We start from the raw sequence: 25,121 nt of genomic DNA, 5'->3' as shown, positions 1-25,121 counted from the left end.
TTGTAGAGCTTTTAAAATACGACTAAAGAGTATAAGTCTATAGTATCTTGCTATACCAGAAAGTAAGAAGATGCTCAAAAAATATGGGAACAGGGGCCGGGCGCGGTGGCTCAAGCCTGTAATCCCAGCACTTTGGGAGGCCGAGGCGGGTGGATCACGAGATCAGGAGATCAAGACCATCCTGGCTAACACGGTGAAACCCTGTCTCTACTAAAAATACAAAAAATTAGCCGGGCGAGGTGGCGGGCGCCTGTAGTCCCAGCTGCTCGGGAGGCTGAGGCAGGAGAATGGCATGGACCCAGGAGGTGGAACTTGCAGTGAGCTGAGATCGTGCCACTGCACTCCAGCCTGGGCGGCAGAGCGAGACTCCGTCCCAAAAATATATATATATGGGAACACACCAAAAAGGCACAGAATTTAGCTTGAAGGAGCCACTGGACAAATATGAGACAATTTGGGTATCAAAATACATAATTATAGTAAAGGATTATAATCTCCTGAATAAAATTAAAATCCATGAGTCCATGCTGATATAAATAAAGTGAGATAAAGGGGAGCTTTGTCTTACAGTAGACTGACAACCAATAATAACAGAGTGAATGATGGAGTTAGAAAATCATCAGTGGATGATGCTAAAACTACTGAGTGGAAATTTGATCAGGAGATTTACATAGTGTCAGGTGGCTCTTTACAAGATACTTACTTTAAAATAAAACCAAGAGGAAAGAAAAATAAACCATAAACCAGTGATCAAGAGATGACCGTTACTAATGGTTTCATAATTATCTTTCAACTGTTTTTCCTATGCATTATAACATTTTAATTTTCTTATAAAATTAGATCACCCTTTTTTGTAATCTGCTTTTCTTATATAAAAATATATCTGGATCTTATTTATTTGTATTTAAATATTCCCTGGGCATATAGTAGGCGTGTAGTAAATATTGGTTGAGTGAATGAAATTTGTGTGACTTTAAGGAAAGCTGTGATGCACATTCGTATAAGTAGTTTTCTTCATTCTCATTATTACTCCTTTAGGACTAATTCCCAGAAGTGGAATAGTGATACAAAGCATATTCAAAACCCTGAGCCCTTTGATACATGGAGCAAAATTGCCCTCCAGAAATATTTTTCTATTTTATTTTCCCTCCAGGGGTGTATTAAATGAATGTCATTCAATACATTTTTAAGGCGGAAGATTGGGATTAAATGTGTGTGAAATACCCAGAGTAGGACCCAGAAGTCGTCAGTCAGGAAGTAGTAGTCATCCACATTCTCTTCTCTGTATCTGTAGGTTAGATTCTGTCAGGACCAAAAGCTGGGATTAGTAAGTTTTCAAAGCTTCAGTCATAGAATATGGAGTTTTTGTTGATACGGGAAGCTCCAAGTTGGGATAGACTCTTATTTTCATTAAGCTAGTCATATACCATATCATGTGCTGTACAATCCTTCTTTTGTACCTATTGAAAAATCCTATCAACTGCGCTGGACCTGAAGTCTACTGTGTCAAAGTAAATGAAAAAGAGAAAAACCTGGTTCCTGTTTGTGATAGGCTAGCATTGAACATCACTGTTATCAACACAGAACCTCCATGAGGGCCCCCTTCCATTTGCACTTTGATGCTGGCTGCTTAGCACACTTAACACCAGCTGTTTCCAGTGCTGTTTCCAAGGGTGGGCAGAGCAAGGTGCAGGAAAATATACGTTCCATGGGCTAGCCAGGACCTGTGGCAACCCTTACCTCCTGACTTCAACCTCCCCCTAGTTGCAGCCAGGTGGTGTATTATCTCCTGATCTATACATTAAACATATTATTAAGGAGAACCCAGAAGAAGATTTAGAGAGATAGATACCTTTGGATTCAAAAGATAAGCAGTCAGAAAAATTATACCATAATTTGGATTTGCTTATAGTTTCCTTTTTAACTTTCACTGACTAGCATGTTCTCAAGCGATGACAGTTGGGCTGATTGAGAGCCGTTAGTCAAATCCAGTAACAGTATTAATCTGTGGTTGGAAATGACTGTTAAAGTAAGTGCCAGGCTATTCAGTTGTGGTTTTTCTTCCAGCTTCCAATGGTGCCAGGCTTCCAGCAGGAGGAATAGAGGCTGTGGTAAAGGAAACCGTTGGTAAACGAAAGAAACCAGAAACTGTCACTACTCATAACAACCAAACAACAAAAAAAATTACAGGAAAGGAAGGGGAGACAAAGGAAATTGTTTAAAGTGGTTGAAGCCTGCACAGTCTGATGTGATCATTAGGCGTGAGGGTGCCTCAGCATGGTGGTGCCTAAGACACTGACTCCAATTTTCCAGTGAGAACAGGAAGGCTTTAAGCACCAAAGCCATGCTGTCCAGTAATACTGCTGAGCAAGAAAGCTTTTCTTGAAGGAAGAGAATAGCGTTTAATTGAGACTATTTTTGTCAGTCTCCTAACATGCTCCTCAGACCACTAATATGTAAAAGAACCTAAGGATCTGGTCACCAAGTTACATCCAAAGAGTTTACCCCATAGTCCTTTTTACTGCCTTTTGCAGAACAAATGTTTAATAATGTCGCTATTGTTCATTGGTTATCAGGAAATAACTCATTGTAACTGAGAAGTGCTTAGCAAAGAATCTATCTCATGTGTACTTTTTTTATTTCAAGAACTTTAAGGAAGCGGCTTTCTACATGTGTTCACCAAAACTCCAAGATTTTTCTTTAATATTTTGAGAAAGTATTTTCAGTAAATCTGTATTCATTGAATGAAATACTAAGTGGATTCATAAAGAAGCAGGCAGTGTAAGTCCCAGGGTAACATCAGGAGAATCTCAATACAGTGTAGCTGAAGCATTTCATCACCCCTCAACAAGAAAATTGCTATTTTGCCAACTATTCTACCACATTGCAGTGTTTCTGAGATCTACATTTTTTTCGCATTTATTTCTAAAATCAAAATGTGAATTGCAGTCAATTGGTGACATGTTAGTTTTGATGAGATATGGTGGTTCTCCTTGAAAAGCAAAAGTTAGTAATTTTCAGCATATCATTGGCATCCAATGTTTGTTTAACTCTGGGGGGGTCAAAAGACATCTTCAAGCGCTAATGAAGAAGACATATTTTATTTGTGGACATTTTTATTATAATTTAGTAGGTAAGTGATGTTCCTTCAAGGCATTCAAGGGACCCACTCTGGAATAGACTAAAGAGACTCTGAGTCTCAGAGTTAGTGTTGCCCACGAAGGTCACAGCCGGTCAATGGCAGAGCTGGACTGAGGTTCCTGCCCAGTCTGGAGGGTCAACACAGGGTGTGTTGTTCTGCTGCCTGTCAGAGCAGGCACAAAGCAAGACTCAATGAGGCAGACCCCAATTTGCTCTGAAGCATCCTTCTATCTGGGCATTGGCAGAAGTCCCAAACGAGCGGGTAAAGGTACCAAAAAAGTTCAGCCTCAAATGAGTGGGTCAGTAAGACATGAGACAGTAAAACATTGTTCAGTTGTGGAACGTGGGATTGGTGTGGCAGAGTCACTCTGCTCCATGCTCAGCCTGCAGCCTCCTCCCTGGTATCGACGCCTTCCTACTTCCAAGGTTCATCTTTTGAAATACATCATTTATTTTAAAAATATACTGATGTTCGTAAAAATAATGCCAAAGATAGACTAAAAGTTTGTTTTTTATATCTTTTGGCAAATTTATGAATTTCCGTATAAAGAAAATGAAAATGTCTTTTAAACTTTTTAGCACGCAAAACCACAGTAATCCAAAGTATACATTAGTTACGAGCTAAAATTATACCGTCTGAAGGTGCATTTTATGAGCAATGCAGACAACATCTATTAACAAAATATACCAACATGTTATTTGTAATATGTTAAATACTTTTACTCATAATGCTTTATAAGCTTTAAAGGGCTGTACTTAATTAGATGAGATAAATGAACACAGTACAAACTTTCATTTTTTTTTAATGCCTTCAGCAAGTGATCAAATTTTGAAATTTATCTCAACATTCTCTTTTTTCTGCTTCCCCAAAACATGGTAATCACCTTGTATGTATACCATTGGCCTTGTCGTTGGCTGTTATTGCATAGTAGATGTTAGAGTTTTTTAATTTGATATTTGATCTTGACTTAACCTAAATCTCAGTTTCTCCCTTTGAAATGAGGATAATGATATTTACCTAGCAGAGTGTTATTAGGAGTAAATGAGACAACATATGTAAAACAAAGCAAAGCAGCCCCTTTCCCATAATAAGTGTTCAGTAAATTGCCTTTATTATTATTATTAGCTGTTGATGTTGAAGAAAAGTTATTTACTCAACATTTTTAGGTCACACTGGTTTTTATCTACTTAATTTCTTAAAAATAATGATCTTCAGGTGAAAGTCTCTTATATATTTCCTTAAAATTCCTTCAGGATTTTAATCTAGCCAAAAGTGGTCAGAAGTTATTTTATAGTTTAAAAGAACCTAAATTTCATTTTCAAGGAAACTGTGTCCCTCAGTTATAATGCCAAGACTACCAGTGATGATCATGAAGTCTAAATGGTCAGTAATTATCCTTTATATTGGAAGTAGACATGACTAAATTGTTTTCTAAATTCAAAAGGAGTTTTTGAGTAAAACAGTCAGTTGCTGTTTAACCCGTAGGTCTATAAAACCTGACAGCCCTCTGTGGCCACATAGTCTTAAGTACATTATAGAAGAAATACCTCCTGAAGCTTTTTTTTTTTTATGTCTACATATGCATCTCTTTCTAAAACCATAAGTGTAGCAACATATGGCTGTATTTTTAACAACTTTTATTGTGCTTTCATATTAAAGAGTAATACACTAACAAAATTTTTGAAGTTTTCATTTAGGAAAACACAAGCAATCGGGCTAGGCTCAGTGGCTCACACACCTGTAATCCCAGCACTTTGAGACCGAGGTGGGCAGATCACCTGCGGTCAGGAGTTCGAGACCAGCCTGGCTAACATGGCAAAACCCTGTCTCTACTAAAAATACAAAAATTAGTCGGCATAGTGGCGCATACCTGTAATCCCAGCTGCTTGGGAGGCTGAGGCAGGAGAATCGCTTGAACCCGGGAGGCAGAAGTTGCAGTGAGCCAAGATTGTGCCGCTGCACTCCAGCCTGGGCATTCCATCTCAGGGGGCAAAAAAGCACATTTCATAGATTTTTTTTTTTTAACATATATGTTTACCAAAATGTAATTATTTCTTCCCGTACATGCTGTTTTTTATCAAATGCTGTTTCATTTCTTATGAGTGACATAAAACTTTTGCCAGTGATATTTTTCTCTTATAGTTGTAAAATCAAAAATATGACAGTTGTACCTCTCTAGAGAATGTATAATGCAAATGGATCTTATATATAATCATATCCCCTCAGCCTTCTCATTCTTGTAAGTTCATTTGCTTCATAAATAAGCTAAATAGTTTGTCCTGAAACCGGAAGTTGACCTTAATATTTGTGTTAACTGGGCGCAGTGGTGAACACCTGTAATCCCAGCACTTTGCGAGGCTAAGGCAGTGGATCACTTGAGCTCAGGAGTTCGAAACCAGCCTGGGCAACATGGCAAAACCCTATCTCTACAAAACAAACATTAGCCAGGTGTGGTGGCACACCCCTGTGGTCCCAGCTACTCAGGAGGCTGAGGTGGGTGAATGATGGAACCTGGAAAGTAGAGGCTTCAGCAAGCTGAGATCACTTCACTGCACCCCAGCCTGGGCAACAGAATGAGACCGTGTCTCAAAAAATAGTAACAAATCGAAAAATATTTGCTACAACTTTTTTAAATGTGCTGTGATAGATTGCGTTTAAATACTTGATAAAATAGTATTGTTTAGAAATCATCATTAGCAAAACTGATTACAGCTCCTGCTCTTATCATGTCCCTGACTATGTCTAAGTTACAGAATCTCCTCAGCCATAGTCCTCACCTAAATAAGGAAACGCATTTATCCCCTTATTTGTCATTTTCCTAACTTCATCATATTTAAAGTTTTCTTAGTGATCTTTGTAAATAGCACAGAAGGGTATCATGGGTAAATTAAATCTAGAGATTTGGTCCGAAGATAGGACCAAAATAACAGCACTGAATTTTCCTTGCATATTTAGTCATAATGAAACAAGGAAAAGAAACCACAGGGCAGAGAAAAAGGAGAAGGTAATACAGTATTAAGCGAAAATAAATAACTTTGGAACGAGTAAGAATTTGTTCTATTTGTTCTTGATTGGTAGCCTTACTTTTACTGAGCAGGTTAATTTTTTTTCTCAGCAGTTCTGACTGCTTTATTCACATGGTTTATTGTTTTGTGTTATTTTCATCCGTGATATGAAGTACGACAGAAGCTGTGATATCTGTTTTTTTTACAGATGAGCAGAGATTAAGTGGCCTGCCTGCACTCTGGGATTTATTTGTTAATCAGTTACAGAGCCAGCATTAAGAGCTGGATCTTCTGTCTCCTGGTCTATACTCCTTTCCATAACATGTGGTAAAGTGCTTCTCTCTTGTTCTAAAGAAATCTCTACAGGGGACCCAACACTGCCCTGATCTAGAAACAGCATTGTTACCTGACACGCTGGTTTGCCAGGATGACCATTCTTAAGTGTTTTAGGGAGCTAGGATTAATCTTTTTTTCCCAAGAGGAAGTAGCAATAAACTGTGCACCAAAAATAACGCTTCAGCTGCTAAATTCTGCTTAGTAGGTGGTTTCCCAAGGATGATCCAATGCAATGAGTCATCCCTCTGAGCACTTACTGCACATTATTTCTTTTTACTAATCTTCGGTGCTTTTGGTTGCATGTTTTTTAACCTTTAGAGCCCTCCTGGGAGGTTCAGAGTCTTCTCACTATGAATATAAAACAGACTCTACTACATCCCCCAACATGTCCCTCTTGTCCTTTGCTTCCTACACTTTTCAAATCTAAGATAATCCCTCACTCAGGAGAATAGTCAGGATCATGTCCAAAGGTAAAAGATCAGCAGTAAGTTTCTCCAGAGTTAGCAGCAGCTCCATCTCATTCCCAGTATAAAAACCAAAAATGTAGATGGATGTAAATCAATGTGTGGAACTTGTATCAAGAAAACTATAAAACTTGATTGATAGACATAAAAATGACTTACCTAGATATAGAGAATATTTGATTATTAGAAAGATACTAAATATTCCATTTTCCTGAACAAGAGGATTGAATGGTTGTAAGGATATAAAATCTTTCCAAATTAATTCATAGGTTTATGCAACTCCAGTCAGAATTCCAGTGGGATTTCCTGAAATGCATTTGGAAAAGATAAACTGGTGAAAATAGCCAAGAATTTTTTGTTACAAAAAAAAAAAAAAAAAAAAAGTTATGAAGAGAAACTCCTGCTATCAAGCACTAAAATACATTATACAATTACAATAATAAAAATAATGTGGTACCAGCAGAAGTGACAGACATTAATGGAACAGAATAGAGAATGAGACTTGAAACCCTAATTTAGGAAGTGATGCAACTTATCATAAATCACAAATCCAGGAGGACAGAACGGCATATGCAACAAATGAGAATAGGGTAATTGGTCAATTTCATGGGGGAAAAATGGTAACCTGATTAGATTATCACTATTCTTTACCACAGAACAAATGACAGATGGCTTAAAGAGTTAAATATTAAAAGTGAAACCATAAAAGAATAAAGAAACTGTGAGAAGTATTTGTGACCCTGGAATGGAGATATATTTTCAAAGCATTAAAAAGTCACAAACAAAAATACTAATATATTTGATTATATAAAAACTGAAAACTTTTGTTCATCAGAAAATAAAAACACCGCCAAGTTAAAAAGCACATGATAGTCTTGGAGAAAATGAATGAATATGACAAAGATGTAATATCCTTAATGAATAAAAGAGCTCTTAAAATTAATTGGGAAGCCACTAGCACACCCCACTGTAGCTGCACTACATTCCTATCACAGTCTGTACATATCACAGTGCTAAATCATTTTATACTCATAATATAGTTCAGATGACATAGACAGTATTAGAAATTCAGATCTTATTTTCCATTCACATATTCTTTGTCCAAAGGCAGTTTAAGGAAACTAACACATTACATTATGCTATAAATACTTCAGAACAGTTTGTCCACATTGACACTTCCATTTCCTAAAATGAAACCCTCGCTGGCCCACAGAGGGAGAAAAAAAAAGGCTAGCTTTGTTAACCAGTTTTATTTCAACAAGCACATCCACATGGTAAGAACTTCCTCTGATGAGTCATCCACAGTTGTCAAACACCAACTTTCCTTTGTTTGGCCCATGCAGAAATCAGGTCTGTGGAAGCACAGCTCCAGAGTCTGAATCATTTAATTGTGTTTTATTCATATCTGAATTTGCATCTGTCACAAACCCAATGTATCCACCGTGAAAAATTGCATCCTTCAAATATTACTGAACAAAAAATCCCTATTCAAATAGGTCTGTTCTGTCTAGATTGCCTGTGAAATTTCTGAGGAGTGTTGTGGGCTCTGTTTCCTGTACCAGATTGTTGAGTTATCACACATCATTGGATTCTACCCAAAGTGTGCTGGATAGGCATATTATATTCAGACAGGATACCAGTTGTCTTTACCATTCATAAAGGAAAAAGAAAAGATTACTCCTGCTCCCTGTCATAAGATATAAACTAAGAGGTAGGTGAAAAATGTGTGTGTACCCATAGTTTTTTTAATGTGTCCTTGATTCTTGTCTTCACCAAGGTTTGAGTTTTATTCAGTCATAGCTTTGTTATGCACTTTCTTGTCACCCTATACTTGTTCAAAACTAAGGACTATAGTCAAGACTCAGATCCTGCCCTGGGATATGGTGCCATCTTAGCTTGTTTGGAAAAAAAAAATCTTTAGAGATACCATCATATCCATTTGTATATAAAAAGAGAAAAGAATGGAACCGATGCTGTGTATTTTATTTTCATCTATTTACTCTATTTTCCAAATTTTCTACAATGTATATGTATTTTATAATCAAAATAATCTGTTACTTTTTAAATTTTTTATTTTGAATTTTTGTGGCTACATAGTAGATATATATGGTGTACATGAGATGTTTTAATGCAGGCATGCAATCATTTGCTATTTTTGACAGTACCCATGATGTATCATTCAGCATATAAATTCAGTAAATAAGCTTTTTGAAAAAGTTAAACTTGCTGTTGGGCCAGTAAAATTTTATTCTGATAAAATAAATGCTAGCTTTTGTTGATTAATCATCACACTAAACTCTCAATACTAGACACTGGTAGACAACATCACTGACATTCAAGGGCCAGAGCCCTTATTTATATGTTGAGCACATTATAATTTTTTAAGGAAAAAATGAGAAAATCAGTCTTTCACTGTTTGGACTATTTTTAACCAATGATTGAATCCAATTTGAGAATATTTTTAGATCATTTGTAATGCTCTATGACTGATACTTTTGGTTCCATTTTGAGCAAACCTTCTTTTTTTAAAAGAAGCCACTTCAGCCAACAGACACTTCCATTTCAGAAAAATGTCTAGTGATTATTTTCCCCCAAAGGCAACATGAAAACCTTCAGCCTCAGAAAAATGTCATTTTGTTGACATCCGGCTGATGTCAATATTAGAGTTTTTGCAAGAGAAAGGTGTGTGAGCATAGAGGTGACGATAATTATATACTCAAAGATGCACCCACAACAGAGCCCATAAGACTGCCTTTGGCAAAAAAATGTTGTGTTGAAGACAAAACCAGTGGATTCAGAGGTTAAAAGTAAGAAGTGGTTTTGAGAGCCACATTTTGGTTACCGTAATGTATGTAGTATGTGCTGTTGAAATGTCTCTATTAGACAGACTTACTTTTGTATTTTCTAATTTTTATTCCTTGTGTCAATATTGTTTTGAAGTCAGCCTATCATGAGAGAAAACTTGATTCACTTAGCTAGTTCGTTTTCAGAGGTGTGTGTTACTGATTAATGTAGCACTCTCTCTTGTTACACCTACATAGCACTTGAGAATCATTCTCAACCCAGCTTACAGCCTATCACTACCAACCAAATTGGATGAAATCTCCTTGTCATCCTATATGTGTAGGTAGCTCCCCGCCAGTGACCCCCTAGTTGTGGTTGCCTCCTTAGATCCAGCACTTCCTGCAGACTATTAATTTAACACTGTGGACCTAACCATAGGCAATGCTCTTTCCCTGCCAAAGAGGCAAGATGCGTACAGTTTTACAAGGTCATTTACTGAGAGAGAGAAATAACATCTTGAATTGTGGTATGAAGAGGGGACTGCCCCCGGTCTAGTCCCTTATTACACAGTAGCAGCGAGTTATTAGGAAAAAATAGAATAAAACCTGTCTGTCTGGACCACTTTCATTCTGATTGTTTTGAGGTATGCTTATTTGATTTTTTTAAACAGCCTGCCCCACTGAAATAACAAAGAACTTAATTTTTTTTTTAAATTCTGTCTTCTACAGCCTCTTGTTCTGAGTCTCCTGGATTGGATGACCAACCATCCCGGTTTGCCTGGGACAGAGAGGTTTCCCAGGACACAGCATTTTCAGTACTGAAACTGGGACAATCTTGGGCAAACTGGGCTCGTTGGTTACCCTATTCCTGAGCCCTCTCCTACCCAAATGACCAGGTATTGAAGAACAACAGTGCTAAGGTTCCCACTCATGAACAAATTCCCTGGTAAAGCTTTGCCTTCTCTCCCAGGAAGGCACAGTATAAAGCAAGACTAGGAGTTGTGAGACAGAATAAGTTTATTACGGGGTATGGTGAGGTTCTAATTTGGTTGAGTGATATCTGTAGTTCAGAGTTCTGCTGCAGAATGAAGACAATTGATAAGCCCTGAGCCCAGTTAATAATCAAAGTCTCACTAATTAATCAATGGCACTAATGTTGCCAGGTGTCCCTGATCGTCTCTAATCTTCTATTCTGTCTCCACACCACACCATCACCTTTGCTCCAAATGACCTCCCAGCATGTTGTCATTAAAGTTTTTCAATGCTAAGCCCAATTTAAAGTATAGTGAGTATTATAGCTAGAATTTCCACAAGGGAGCAGGAGGGTTATCCAAGCTCTGTGGTTATATGAAGAGACAGAAGACAGTATTCCCCGGAGTGTTGAGCCTGCGATATCTGACTATTAAAGAAGCCCAGGGGGACAGGGGTGATTCCATGGGGGCACCATATCCTTGACTTGCCTCCAATTTGTTAATAACACTAATATAAAGTCTTTATCCTTGCAAATTGTAGCTTCCTAAGTTTGACTCAGATTTATTTTCCTCTTTCTAAAACTTTCTTTCAGTTGCAAAGTTATTCAGTACTTGCTAGTCGCCTAACTTCACAGTTAGATTGAGAATTAAAATGCAATAATGTTTTAGGAACCCAGCCCTTAGAAAGTGCTAAATAGATCATCGTTTCTTTCCCAGCCTTAACAATCCCCCTGAACAGTGTGATTGGAGAGCAAGAGATAAGGGAGGCTTTGGAAGGGAAATAAATAAATAAATAAATCATGTAATTTGGCAAGAAAAAATATCCAGAAGTATATAAAATGAAGAGTTGGATCCTAGTCACAGAAAGACAAACCACATTCATTGCTGCTATAGTGGGCAAGGATGTGCCAGCCCAGCTTTTTAATTTTAAAATTATGGAAGGTATATTGTATTCAGTAATAGGAGGAAGGATGTGTTACTGACTGAATGTTTGTGTCCCTTCCAAAATTCTTACGTTGAAGCCCTAACCCCCATTGTGATGCTATTTGGAGATGGGGCTTCTGGGAGATTATTAGGGTTAAATGAGGTCATGAGGATGGGACTCCCATGATTGGATTAGTGCCATTATAAGAAGAGACACCGAAGAGCATGCCCTCTCTCTAGCCACATGAGTACATAGCAAGAAAGCAGGTACAAGCCAGGAAGAGGGATCTTACCAGAAGCCTAAATTGTTGAGTTACCATGCTGGCACCCTGATCTCAGGCTTTCCACCATCCAGACCCACAAGAAAATTAATTTCTGTTGTTTAAGCCACCCAGATTGCAGTACTCTGTTATTGCAGCCTGAGCAGACTAAGGCAGGAAGAGATGACATGGGGAAAACAGAAATGAAATTCTTTGAATATTTAAGAGAAATAATTATTTCTTGCAAATGGGAGATACTCATTCAATTTTTGTCAGTGATTAGAGATGACTTTTTCATCTCAATGACCACTTAGTCTTATTTTAGTCATATGTAAAATTGACTCAGTAAATATATTAATTTATGAGTTTTGTAATGTTTCAGAAATCTGAAGTAGTTTGGTGAGTTCTAGTTTAATTTTGATCCTCAATTTTGAGTTGAAAAATGGTAGGGTTTGTCTCTCTGCTCTCCCTCTCTTTCTTTCTCTCCCTCTCTCTCTAGAGGAAGTTACTCATAGTCTAGTAAATATGAGCCCTCTGTGGATAAATAAATTATTCACATCTGGTAATAAGGAAAAATTAATTCAGCTATTTATTTTTAAGGAAATTACCAGACTCATAGTCCCTCCTATGGACAGTGATGCCAGCACACACTCTAACTTGTGTTAGAGACACAAGTCTTTCCTCTAAGTGGCACCTCCCTGCCTGGCAGAGGTTTTTTCCTATCAGTCTCAGTCTCTGTGACGGAACTTCGTCTCAGATTCTTCTTTCTGCCACAGTCTTTCCTTCTCATTACTTGGGCTTTAAATTGTTTTTTTCTGTGCTGTTTCCTACCAGCCCTTCTCCCTTTCTGGACCAGTTTTACTTCTTCAAGTGCGTCTTTCCCCTCCCCACCCTCCTTAATCCTATACTGTTTTGCCTTTGCTACACTTTTTTTCAACACTTCTCTTTCTTTGTCTTCCAAGGAGACCATCCCTAGCCTGCATACCTGGCTGAAGCAAGCACTGGAGGGCAAAGTTCCTATCCTGCTTGCCTCTTGCTGCTTCTGTGAAGGTTTTCGCAAGGTTTTGGATATAGGAGAATAATTGTCAGCCAGCCCCAGTTTTTAAATACACATTATTTGCAGGCAGATATTGTCTGGTGCCACAGACAGATTAAAGCATAAACAGATACAACAATATAAATTGGATTTGGAGTTGGCTCTTGGTGTGTATACATCTAATCATATATACGTATCTCTGCAGATACACCTGCTTGCACTTGAGTTACCCAGAGATGAACCAAGGAAGTGAATTTTGAGACAGGAGGAGCTGAAGTTGAAGGAAAGAAGGGACAGAAATCCTTCTTGCAGAGAGGAGCAATAACCACTCAGCATGTATTAATTGAGTTCCAATTATAGCCAAACTGGGCAGTAAATTAAGTACTCTGAATACAGAATCAAGTACGGGTTGGCCCTGTCCTCAGAGAACTTCCAGTTTGTGTGTAGAGACCAACAGGTAAACAAGTATAATAGAGTGCATTAGTATTAAAGTAGGGAATGAAGAGGTGAGATGAACAGATCATATACATTCAGTATGTGGCAAGAGGCAATGTTGTCGGGTTTTTTCCTTCTGATTTTAAAACTAATTAACACTCATAAAATGCAGTATAGAAAAGTAGAAAAATGCAGAAAATAAATCATTCATCATCTCACCATCCAAAGTGAAGCATAAGATAATAGTTTCATACCAGTGCCTGTTTTTTTTTTTTGGCATGCATGCATAGACATTTTTGGTTTATTATTTAACCCCAATCTGATAAATCAGGTGTTTGGAAAGATTCAGATCATAACAATAGATTATCAAAACTTGTGAAGCACATGTCTCCAGACAAGTACTTGATTGAATATATGGTAAAATGTTTGTCACTGTACTTTAATACCATGTGCTTAAGCCTTTCATATATGTAGACCTAACAGTTTTCCTAGCAGTTTTTTTTTTTATTTATTTTTGTGTGTGTGTGGATGGGTTCCAAATTCTTAGCAGTTTTTTTACCATCCTCCTGAATCTGTAATGTTTGCTTGGAAATATAATTTCTTAACCACCTTTTTTAACAGATCTATCAAAATATAATTGATAAAACCACACAATTCACCAATATAAATAGTACAATTCAGTGTTTTTTTTTCAGTTTAGCATATTCACAGAGTTGTGCCACTATCACCACAATCAATTTTAGAACATTTTTATCTCCCCAAAAAGAAACACCATACCCATTAGCAATCTGTCTTGGTCAGCTTGGGTTGCTAACAAAATACCATGAACTGGATTGGCTTATAAACAACAAAAAGTTATTCCTCATAGTTCTGGAGGCTGGGAAGTCCAAGATCAGAGCCAGTATCTGGAGAGGGTTCATTTCCTCATTCATTGATGATCATCATCTTGCTGTGTCTTCATATGACAAAAGGGACAAGGGAGCCTTCCAGGTCTCTGTTATAAGGGCACTAATCCTCTCTTGACATAATTACCTCCCAAAGGCCCCCAGTTCCTAATGCCATCACCTTAGGGATTAAGATTTCAACACAGGAAATTTTCAGGGGAATAGACCTTCAGTCTGCTTACAGTCAGTTCCCTCAAATCCCCTAGTCCCAGGCAACAACCAGTCTACTTTCTGATCCTATAAATTTACATTGTCTATATAAATGGAATCATATTATGTGTGGTCGTTTGTGACTGGCTGCTTTTACTGAGCATAATGGTTTCAAGGGTCCCCCATGTTGTCTCAGTACTTCATTCTTTTTATGACTCACTGATATTCCTTTGTAAGTCCATACCACATTCTGTTTATCCATTTATCAGTTGATGGACATTTGGATTGTTGCCACTTTTTGGCTATTATGAATAATGCTGCTATGAACATTCATGTACAAGTTTTTATGTGAACCTGCATGTTAATGCTCTTGGGTATATACAGTTAGGTATGCCTAACTGCCTTTTTTGCAGATTATTCATTCCCAAATTTCAGTGAAATGTTTTATATAATTTTATTATAAAAGGAAAATATTTAAAACTAAGTCAATTACCTTCTAATCTCCTCTCCCCACCACCTCCATCTATCTCATTCTGCCAGTCTTTACTAATAATATAATACAAACTTAAAATCATGCTTCTCCTTTCAAATCATGTTCAGACTTCCATCAAGTTCTGATCTTCTTCTAAATGTCTTTGCATCTCTAGCCATTTCCTTGTCCCACCTAGTTGAGGCCCTTGTCATCTTACTTGTACAGTGACTTCCCAGTTGACCTCCTTGGCTTGGTTTCCATCCCCTCTTACTGACTCACTAAACCCCTGCCAAATTAGTCTTTCTAAAACACTTCTTCTGTATTGCTGTTCATTGAAGTCAGACAGATCAGCTTAGCCACATACTCCTCTGTGTTTCCTTAGATGTTACTTTACTTCTCCTCTGTAAAAGAAAGTTAATCAAACCACCTCCTAACATTCTATTAAGATGAAATGATGACCGCGACTTCTGTCTCCCACTGGTAAAATGAGGTAAACTTCTACTCAGTGATTCTGCATCTGTATATCTTGTCTCCTTGTCTCCTATTATTAATGTATAAATACATATTATATGTATATCATATGACTATTACATTATATATATTACATACATTATAATTATATACTTTAAAATATAATTTATATTTTATATATATGTATTTCTTAGTATCTCCCAGCACCGATTACAGCCATATGTACTTAGTGGGTGATCAGTCAATTAGTGTGTACTAAGTAGATCAGTTAATTGATTTTCTGCTTAATCCAGTTATTTGAATAGGTGGTAATTGCAAGGTGATAAGTTAACAATTTTAACTTAACTGATAACAACTCTAGAATGGAATATGGGAATGAGTATAAAATAATAGATATTATCCAGTAATATTTTTGAAAGATCACTTTATGAACATGGAAAATTCCTCCACTAATCAAGAAAAATAGCCGTCAAGGCATAGCTGCAGGTCAAATACAGGTTACAAAGGTGTTCTATAGGTTAACCCATGACTTCCTTGTCTTTTGAGTACAATGAAAGTATTGTAACTAAATGAAATCTTTCATCCCCCATTATGCATGAATCATTTCCTTTCTATAACAGACATACCAGTATACGCTTCTCATCTGTTAAAAAAACACACCCAACTTCTAAATGTTGTTTGCCACTGTTACTGAGATTACAAATGATACTATGCATTTTTTTACTTGTTTGTTTAAAATGGCATATAATCTGAAACTTAGTCCCCTTGGTAATTTGACCTGAGAAAATTTATCTCACTGATAGGCTTGAATACTTAGTGAGGGTTTGTGTGTGTGTGTGTGTGTGTGTGTGTGTGTGTGTGTGTGTTTTCAAAACTGCATACAGGAAGTGATATTGCCAATTCAGAATTAATCTTTATTGAAAACTGTGGCATTCATCCTTTAGAAAATTCTTTTCTTGATAAAGTTGTAAGAGCTGTAACATGTAAGCAATATATAGTGACCCCAGAGGAAAGACTGTTAGACTTAAATGTGACTTGGACCTCACCACATAGTGGCAAATGGTTCCTTCCTTTCTAGTTCACCATTTGAAATACTTTACGTGACTATCTGGGCATGATATTGGCCAGGAAGAAGAGAGATGTCTCTCTGTCTCTCTCTCTCTCTCTCTCTCTCTCTGTGTGTGTGTGTGTATGTGTGTGTGTGTGTGTGTTTAGTTACCACTTAATTGTAACTCTGCTATAAGCTGGGCATTCTAGTAGCTGAGATATATTCATAATCTCACTTAGTTGATCCTATGATGTAAGTGTCATTATCTCCATTTTACAAATGAAGCAACTAAGTCAAAGAAATTAAGAGACTTTCCTAAGATCATATAGGAAGAAACAGCTAAATAGAGATTCACTCCCAGGACAGTCCATCACCAAATAGGCCCTTTCCCCAATCAAAAAAATTTCTTGAAAAATCAACATGTTAACTAAAAAGAAATAAAAGGAGAGGGTAATATCGTGCCCTTAATTAAATCATGTAACATCTCCAATAGTCAGTTTCCTCATCTGAAAATAGGGATGATTATACTACTACATTTCTCCTGGAATTTTTGTGAGAATTAAGTGAGATTATGTTTGGGGCACTTGGCACTAGGCCAGATACAACATTCATGCTCAATAAATTATAGTTGTTAAGATTCCATTTTTTGCCTTTTTTTGGAAGTTTTAGAAAAAATTTGGACTTCTCACCTTGTCATCTTTTAAGACCTGTCAAGATGTGTTTTAGAACCCAACTGCATGATTCTTTATGAATTTGGCTGCATTAGTGATGTGCGGGTGGCTTATATTAGTTTTATAGGACTGCCACAACAGGCTGGATTGCTTAAACAACAAAAGCTTATTTTCTCATAGTTCTGGAGGCTGGAAGTCCAAGATGAAGGTGTCAGCAGGTTTAGTTTCTTCTGAGGGCTCTCTTTTAGGCTTACCTTCTCATGGTTCTCACATGTTTATTTCTCTGTGTGCATGTGTACCCCAATATCTCTTTGTGTCCAAATGGCTTCTTCTCAAGGAAAACAGTCAGATCGGATTAGGGCCCACCCTGTCTTATTTTACTTACTTGTTTAAAGGTTCTATATCCAAATACAGTTAAATTCAGAGATCTTGGGAGTTGGGCTTCAACATGAATTTGGAGGAAAAAAAATTCAGCCCATCACCTTGCCATAAGTAAATTCTTTTCCACTGCATTTGGAAATAATTATTTTCAGGAATAGTAACATGAATAGAAAGTATGGTTGAGAAACATTAAGGTATATTCTAACCACTGAAATGCTATGACTGCAGGATTCTCCATATATGGCCATATATAGTGAGTTCATTTATTGTGCACAGAAAATATTTAAGAATTCAAGATTAAGGCTCTATAATTTGATATATAATATAAAAAGAAATATCACACCTGATAATAGACTACAAATATTTTTAATACATTAGTGTTGAAAATTACCTGTTTATGGCATTTGTTGAGGAAGGAATTAGGAACGTTTACTTGTACCATAGGTGTATGCAAAATCAAATCAAATGTTTAGTAACTGCATCTGTCAGAGTAAAGCTGTATGGCAGGGATTTATAGGGAAACCTAGAGAAGTCTCCTCCCTCAAGGGGCTACTTGCTCTTCTTAGGGAAATGCCAGAAATGTCACAAAATGACCTTTTTAAATTGCCAGTTAAATGCTCAATGTAGACAAGGAAGGCTGTGTGTTCGAAGCAGACACAATTGCTTCTAAAGCCCAGAGTTAAGATTTAGAATGTGTAATAGTTAGCTGCCATAATATTGGAAGAAAAGTGGTATAATTAGAAATATAGACCCAGAGGTGGTTCACTGCAGCATTGCGGACAAATGAAAGGAGAGAGACCCATGAGGAAATACTCTGATAGCAGAGTAGTATGGAAAGAGTGCTCTGAGAAATTTCAAAGAATCCTACCTATTTATAGTTCGAGACTAGGATGGTAATATGTTCCACCTTGTCACGAAGTTAAGCAGATCTTTGAAACCTGGAACTGAATTTGATGGTAGCACTGTTGTTACAATGACTGCAAATAGAATGCCCGTGATTGTAAAACATGGAATTCATCTACCACCAGGTATTCATGAGAGATCCTTACCCATAAGTGAAATGCAGGGAAAACCTTCACTTACCAAAGGAAAAATGTCTCCATTTTTTCACTTCTTCCCAACCCATAAAGAATATTTTGCTTCCTGTTAAACAATGATAATGGCAAATATGATTGAAATGTAATCTGAGAACATTTCTTGTTTAAAATGTGTCTTTATTCTTTTAGGCCTCTTTTTCGTGGAAGTTCAGATGTCGATCAACTAGGAAAAATCTTGGAGTAAGTAATAACTGTAATTTTACATCAGTGTCTATAGCATTAAAACATTTACAGTGACTTTCCTTTGACATGCATATCAAGTGTTTATCTCTTGTGTTTCTTACTTCAAGCAGCTGCTGCAGACAGTGTTACTATTTGTGTGGTGAGTGGAGACATGGTAGAAGTGCCGTTTTATGCAGAGCCCTAACTGCTCTACTCTGGAAGCTTGTATGTTGCTTGTGTGGATCTTTTTGCTGCTCCTCTTTCTTCATGTGGCTGAGCTCCAGTTCTTTAGTTCAAATACATTCTCTGTTTGTGGTCATTTCAAATGCACCCACCATCAGAGATGGGACACCTGGTGGCAAAGTACCCATCCTTGTCCAGTGAGCTTCCTGTCCCCATTGAGTATCCTTGGTCACCCAGGTTGGTTCTGCGTTGTTTTGTTTTTTTTCCTGGGCGAAGGATGGTATGCTACACATCTCATTTTTCTTCAGAGCACCAAAACAGAAAATGAGAACCCTGAGTCTTTGGCAAAATAACTCTGCAACTTTGAGAAAGTCATGTAACACACCCCATGAAGGGCTTACACAGTGCCTGGCACATAGTAAGTGCTTTAAAACTTATCTATTACTGTTGTTATTAGAATTCATCATTGGTGGCAGGCGCCTGTAGTCCCAGCTACTCGGGAGGCTGAGGCAGGAGAATGATGTCAACCCGGGAGGCAGAGCTTGCAGTGAGCCAAGATCACGCCACTCCACTCCAGCCTGGGGGACAGAGCGAGACTCTGTCTCAAAAAAAAAAAGAATTCATCATTAATTATTTAACCTTTTGGTTCCTTAACTTCATCTGAGAAATGAAACTCTGACTTAAATTCTCTATAAGATCCTTTCTTGTGCTCAAATTCTTGGGTTTCAGTTACATAGCTCCTTGATGATTTACATAGTTTCATTCATGTCTGCATGTTCATGCATGTGAGGGCATGTATGTATTCATGTTTCTAGAATGTAACTGGGGCGCTTCTTCTCACAAAGCATGCAGTGTGGCATCCTTTTTTGAGTTTTTGGGTTTGCAAGGCCCGTCCAAATTGGAGTGGAGTAGGAAGAAAGTGGGAGTTCTAGAACAAAAATAGCCCTGATCTTTGGTCTGTGGCATTTTATAGGAATCCCAGTGATTTTTATGAAATTCGAGGTCTGTAAGACTGCAAAAAAAAGCACCCCTAAAGAATAGATTTTCATACCAGCACTGTCTACTCAAGCATGACTACTTAAAACAGTTAATAAAACTGGAACCTGATGTTGTGCTTTTAGTGACTGGAAGCAGCTAGACCTCTGTTAGTGCCAGTGCCACTGCTGAGTCAGAACATAGTAGCTTAAGGCCTGAATAACATTTGCTAGTTTTTTATGCCTGTGGGCTTCCTGGGTCCAGGGCAGCTGATGATACTGCTCCTACTACTGACCACTCCATATACAGTAGATAAATTCAACACAAAGCCTTCATGTTACCCCTGCTTCTGAATGGCAAGTTCTTAAATCAGTCAGTGATGAACTCCCATCTATTTTCCCCATGACTGTTGAATATATTTTGTGTGCATGTGATCTTAAAGAGGAAACTGGGGAAATCAGACATACTAATGACCTTCTGTTAAAAGGAAAGAGAATCTTGACTGAAGTCAGCTTGCCAGGCCTTGAAGGTCATCACCTTCTTTCCCTTATTTATACTACCTGACAGTTGTGTCTACCTCCAGCACTGATGTCTGCAATCTTGTTAACATTCTTAGTACTCCCTTAGTACATGAAGCCAGTGAAATGGACCAGAAGGAACATTTGACCAGCATATTTGACCTGCTTCCAAGGAAAAGCCAGTTCTACTTTTGGCAAAGTCCTGACAATCGTAGGTTGCCAACAGAAAAGAAGCTGTAGAGTTCTATGGTTTGTGCCTTTAGATTTTACTCTGTGGTTTCTGGCATTGTTTCATCAAAATTATGTTCTGTTTCCTCTGAATGGATTACCTTGCCGGAGAAGAGGGACAATGCTGCACCCTAGTGTCACTGCCGAAGTACTTGAAAAAATATTTCTGTCTCCACCATCACTGCCATTTATAGATTTTGTGCCCTGTCAGGCTTGCCAGTATAAATGTCAACTTTTAAGGCTTATATTCAGCTGTCCAAATAGTGGAATTAAATGTAAGCATTTTTTAATGGTCCTATCAGAATTTCACAACACATGTATATGGGCCATAAAAGTTCATATTGAACATGAAACTGAATTTTTTTTTAAGGAAAGCCATATTCACATCCTCTTTTTTTTTTCTTTGGAGACAAGCTCTTGCCCTGTTGTCCCGGCTGGAGTGCAGTGACACGATCTTGGCTCACGATCTTGGCCTCCTGAGCTCAAGTAATTCTCCTGTCTAAGCCTCCCAATTAGCTGGGACTACAGGCACAGGACACCACGCCCAGCTAATGTTTATATTTTTTATAGAGACGGGGTCTCACCATGTTGCCCAGGCTGGTCTTGAACTCCTGGGCTCAAGTGGTCCACTTGTCTCAGCCTTCCAAAATGCTGGGATTACAGCCACCCCACCTGGCCCATGTTCACATACTGTTAAAGGGAAGAACATTTCTGTGTTTAGGAAGATTTAAGCCTTCAAGTAATAGCAAGTATTAAAAGTGAAACAATAGTTTTAGCCTGTGACATCTTAGAGCATTTTAAAAAACAATGTCATAGCTAAATGAAAATAAAATACTGGAATAGAGAGAAGAGAACTCACTCTGGGCTCTGTGAATGAGCGCGCTATCTGTGACTTTGGCAGTTCATTTTATGTCTCATTTTCAGTTTCCCCATCTATAAGATGAGACTAATAACACCTGACTTATATGTCTTAGGAGATTGTTACAGGAATCAGAGGAGGTGATAGACTTAAAGTTATATATATATAAATTGTTATGTGTTTGTTTAAAATTTTATATAAAATTATATAAAGTTATGTGTACATGTTCATGCATACATACAGAGACGTGCTGTTTCTCTGAAGGCTTTTGGCGTTCAGCTGATCATATACTTGCAAGATTTAACTCAATGTAGATATATTCAAAGCCACAAATAAAAACATTTTAAATATTTCTAGGAGTTATTAATGTAACCAATTTCTAGGTGACTGGTGAATATACACAAAAATATTGATATACATAGACCTGAAAACTAAAAAAGAATGAAAGGAAATTTTAAAAGATCTCTAACAAACATTCTTCATTCCCTCCTCTGCTCTGTCCCATTGTATCCAGACACTTACTTACACATGCATTTCTTTTCATAATTAATAGTGGTATTTTTGGGGTTTTTTTTAACTTCTATTGTAGGCTTTACTATTGAACAAATCTATATATTGTTCATTGTTATTTCTGTTTATTGGTTCTAGTAAATATGTCCATTAATCTTCCTTTGCCTCAATAATGTAGCTCTCTCAGTATGCCTGATAGAGGCAGAATTACAGTGTCTTTCCCCAGACACCCAGGCAGAGAAGCCGTGATGACAGGGGTATCTTCCCCGCTGAAGTCTGTGGCCTGGGCTCTATGTAGGTGAGGGAAGGGGACATAAAGTGCTACAGATCTTGGGGCGTGTACCACATCTTCCTGAAATCTGGAAGTGTATTCATAAGAACACCTCTTCCTGGGCTTCAGTCCCAGCAAGTATAGGCCAAGCAGAAGACCCTAATTTCTAACTGTAGTTAAAATTATTTGGTCCAGGCCAGGCACAGTGGCTCACACCTGTAATCCCAGCACTTTGGGAGGCTGAGATGGGCGGATCATGAGGTCAGGAGATTGAGATCATCCTGGCTAACACGGGAAACCCCGTCTCTACTAAAAATACAAAAAATTAGTCAGGTGTGGTGGCGGGCGCCTGTAGTCCCGGCTACTCAGGAGGCTGAGGCAGGAGAATGGCGTGAACACGGGAAGTGGAGCTTGCAGTGAGCCGAGATTGTGCCACTGCACTCCAGCCTGGGCGGCAGAGTGAGACTCCGTCTCAAAAAAAAAAAAAAAAAAAAAAAAACATTATTTGGTCCAGTATTTGAATAGCTATATAACCCGTCCACTAAACTATGATTTTATTTTTAGTTCACAGTTATACAGTCTGTATGGGAAAGAAGTCCCTGCATCCTCTGATTTTCTCTGTTCCAACCTACTTATGACCTATATGTAAACTATAAATAATGTCTATACAACATATAAGTTATGTAAGTCCATTGACCTATTAATATTTTTAAAGAATATTAAGTTATACATAAATAGGATATAAGCAGTTCATATTTTAAGTGTGATAGTGATGTATTTCCTATGCATCTTGGATGAATAACAACATTTTCTAACTATAATAATAATTGACAATGTATTGATTGATATTGACTGTGTGTAATGTGTATCAGGTGCTGTGCTATATACTTTAAATTATAAATTTATATATTACTATAAATTTAAATAAAGTATAACTGATCCTCATTACAACTGTAAGTTATTATCATTGTATACATAAAGACACTAAGGGTCATAGATGTTAAGTAATTTGTCCTTACCTGCCAGTAAGTGGCAGGTGCAGGATTTGAACCCAAGCCTGCCTATTTCCAAAGCCTGTGCTTTTTATCACTTACTGTTCTTTCCACATTTCTGATCCCAGAATGGTTTTCAGGGGAAATATAAATAATAGTCTTTTAATTTACTGTTTGCTCACTTTGGAATACCACAGACCTCCTTTTATAAAATCATGTTTGAATAATGCAGGACTAACAAACGTTTTAGCGTCATTTTTCCTTCTGATTCTAATGTATATATTTAATATTTAGGGAATTACTCTTTAACCAAAAATGCAACCAAATTGATATGTTAATAAACCATGTTGGATGAGCATCATAAAAATCATGCCAATACTGGGACGTTCGATCAAAACACAGAAAGCATTCTTGGACATTAAGGAATGTATATACTAGTATGGGTCTCCTCTGAATACAATAAGTCCTGCTTTGTCACTAAGTCAGGGCTTACTGCCTGGCAATATATTTTCTATTTCTACATCACCCCTTACACTTAGTGTCTGCTACCAGAGCAATCTCTTATCTCCTCCCAGTGAATTTTACAATTCTTCTGTGAGATTACCCTCTACCCCATGACACCATATTGCGGTAGGACAGAGATAAACAGAGACCCTGCCAGTCATAAAGTGAAGGTCTCCTGGGACTGTCTCCCCCATGCCTCCCTCTTAGATTTTGCCTTTCTCTGGAAATTGATAAGAAAACAGCTTCTGCATAGCAGCTAATGTTCATGTCTATGTGTGGTTCTTTTGTAGCGTAATTGGACTCCCAGGAGAAGAAGACTGGCCTAGAGATGTTGCCCTTCCCAGGCAGGCTTTTCATTCAAAATCTGCCCAACCAATTGAGAAGTTTGTAACAGATATCGATGAACTAGGCAAAGACCTACTTCTGGTAAGTTTTTGTGATGTCAAACTGGTCTGCACTGTGCCAGTGAGACACCTGCCCTACCCAGACTGGGTGGTGGTCACAAATATCAGTTCAGTAGCTGCTATCGGCATCACATGCCACAGCCACGTGGGGCAGGAGGCGACAGTCCCTCCAGAGGTTTCATTTTCACACTTGTAGCAGCTGGTGGCTTCTGATTCTGGAATGTCTTTCTGATCCACATTTTTTTAAATCTGCCATCTTTGAATGTTTATTTCAATGCAGCTTTAGAAGCCTCTCAATTCACTTTGACATATGTTTCTTTAGAAGTAAATATTATGTTTCCTTGCTTACAGTTTCATGCTACTTTAAGTAATTTGTCATTTTAATGTGCCTTTTGTTAAATATCCACAACTTTGGGGAGATGTTTTTCCAAAAGAACTATATAGCAATACTTCTTCTAGTTGCTGATTTATTTAATAAGTATTTAGTGTGCCAGGCACATATAAAATACCTCGCTGAAAATAAGGACTTCTGTGCTCTGTTTGAGACTCATAATACTCGACCATATACTTAATTTTCTATACCTGGAGGCCAGAACAATAGGTGGAAAAGTGTACCTGTTGGGCTGTTCTTGATGTCTGAAACCCAATGAGTAATGAGTGTATCCTTTACCTCCTGAATTAACAGCCTTTGATATCTGCTTCTGCCCATGGGTGAAGCACAGGTCTTCTCCATGTGTCTCATTCTGGGGCCCATGCCAGAGAGGCAGCAGCTCCCTGGGGCATGTTTTTCTCATGATAGAAGGTGGATGTTCCAAAAGGGCAAGCAGAAATATACAACGCCCCTGAAGGTCCATACTTGGAAGAAGTACCCGCCACTCTGCCCATGTTCCATTGGCCAAAGCAAGTTCCATACCTAAGGCCAACT

At 37.8% G+C, this 25,121-nt stretch overlaps 1 protein-coding gene across 4 annotated transcripts in view; it reads left to right on the top strand.

Moving 5' to 3' along the window:
* Positions 1-25,121, top strand: part of CDK6 (cyclin dependent kinase 6) — a 235,517-nt gene that overhangs the window by 198,105 nt on the left and 12,291 nt on the right. For 3 of the 4 annotated variants that reach the window (XM_003896329.5, XM_017956965.3, XM_003896328.5), the window contains exons 6-7: positions 18,720-18,770; positions 24,083-24,218. In XM_003896329.5, the coding sequence (XP_003896378.2) occupies positions 18,720-18,770; positions 24,083-24,218 (187 nt within the window). Of the gene's footprint in view, positions 1-18,719; positions 18,771-18,883; positions 21,104-24,082; positions 24,219-25,121 lie in introns of those variants that run through there. The other variant, XM_009203419.4, reaches the window with a different exon arrangement.

This window comes from Papio anubis, chromosome 4 (assembly GCF_008728515.1).
Source record: "Papio anubis isolate 15944 chromosome 4, Panubis1.0, whole genome shotgun sequence".
Classification (NCBI taxonomy): domain Eukaryota; kingdom Metazoa; phylum Chordata; class Mammalia; order Primates; family Cercopithecidae; genus Papio; species Papio anubis.
Note: the sequence above shows the minus strand (reverse complement) of the source record. Positions and strands in the feature narration are given on the sequence as shown.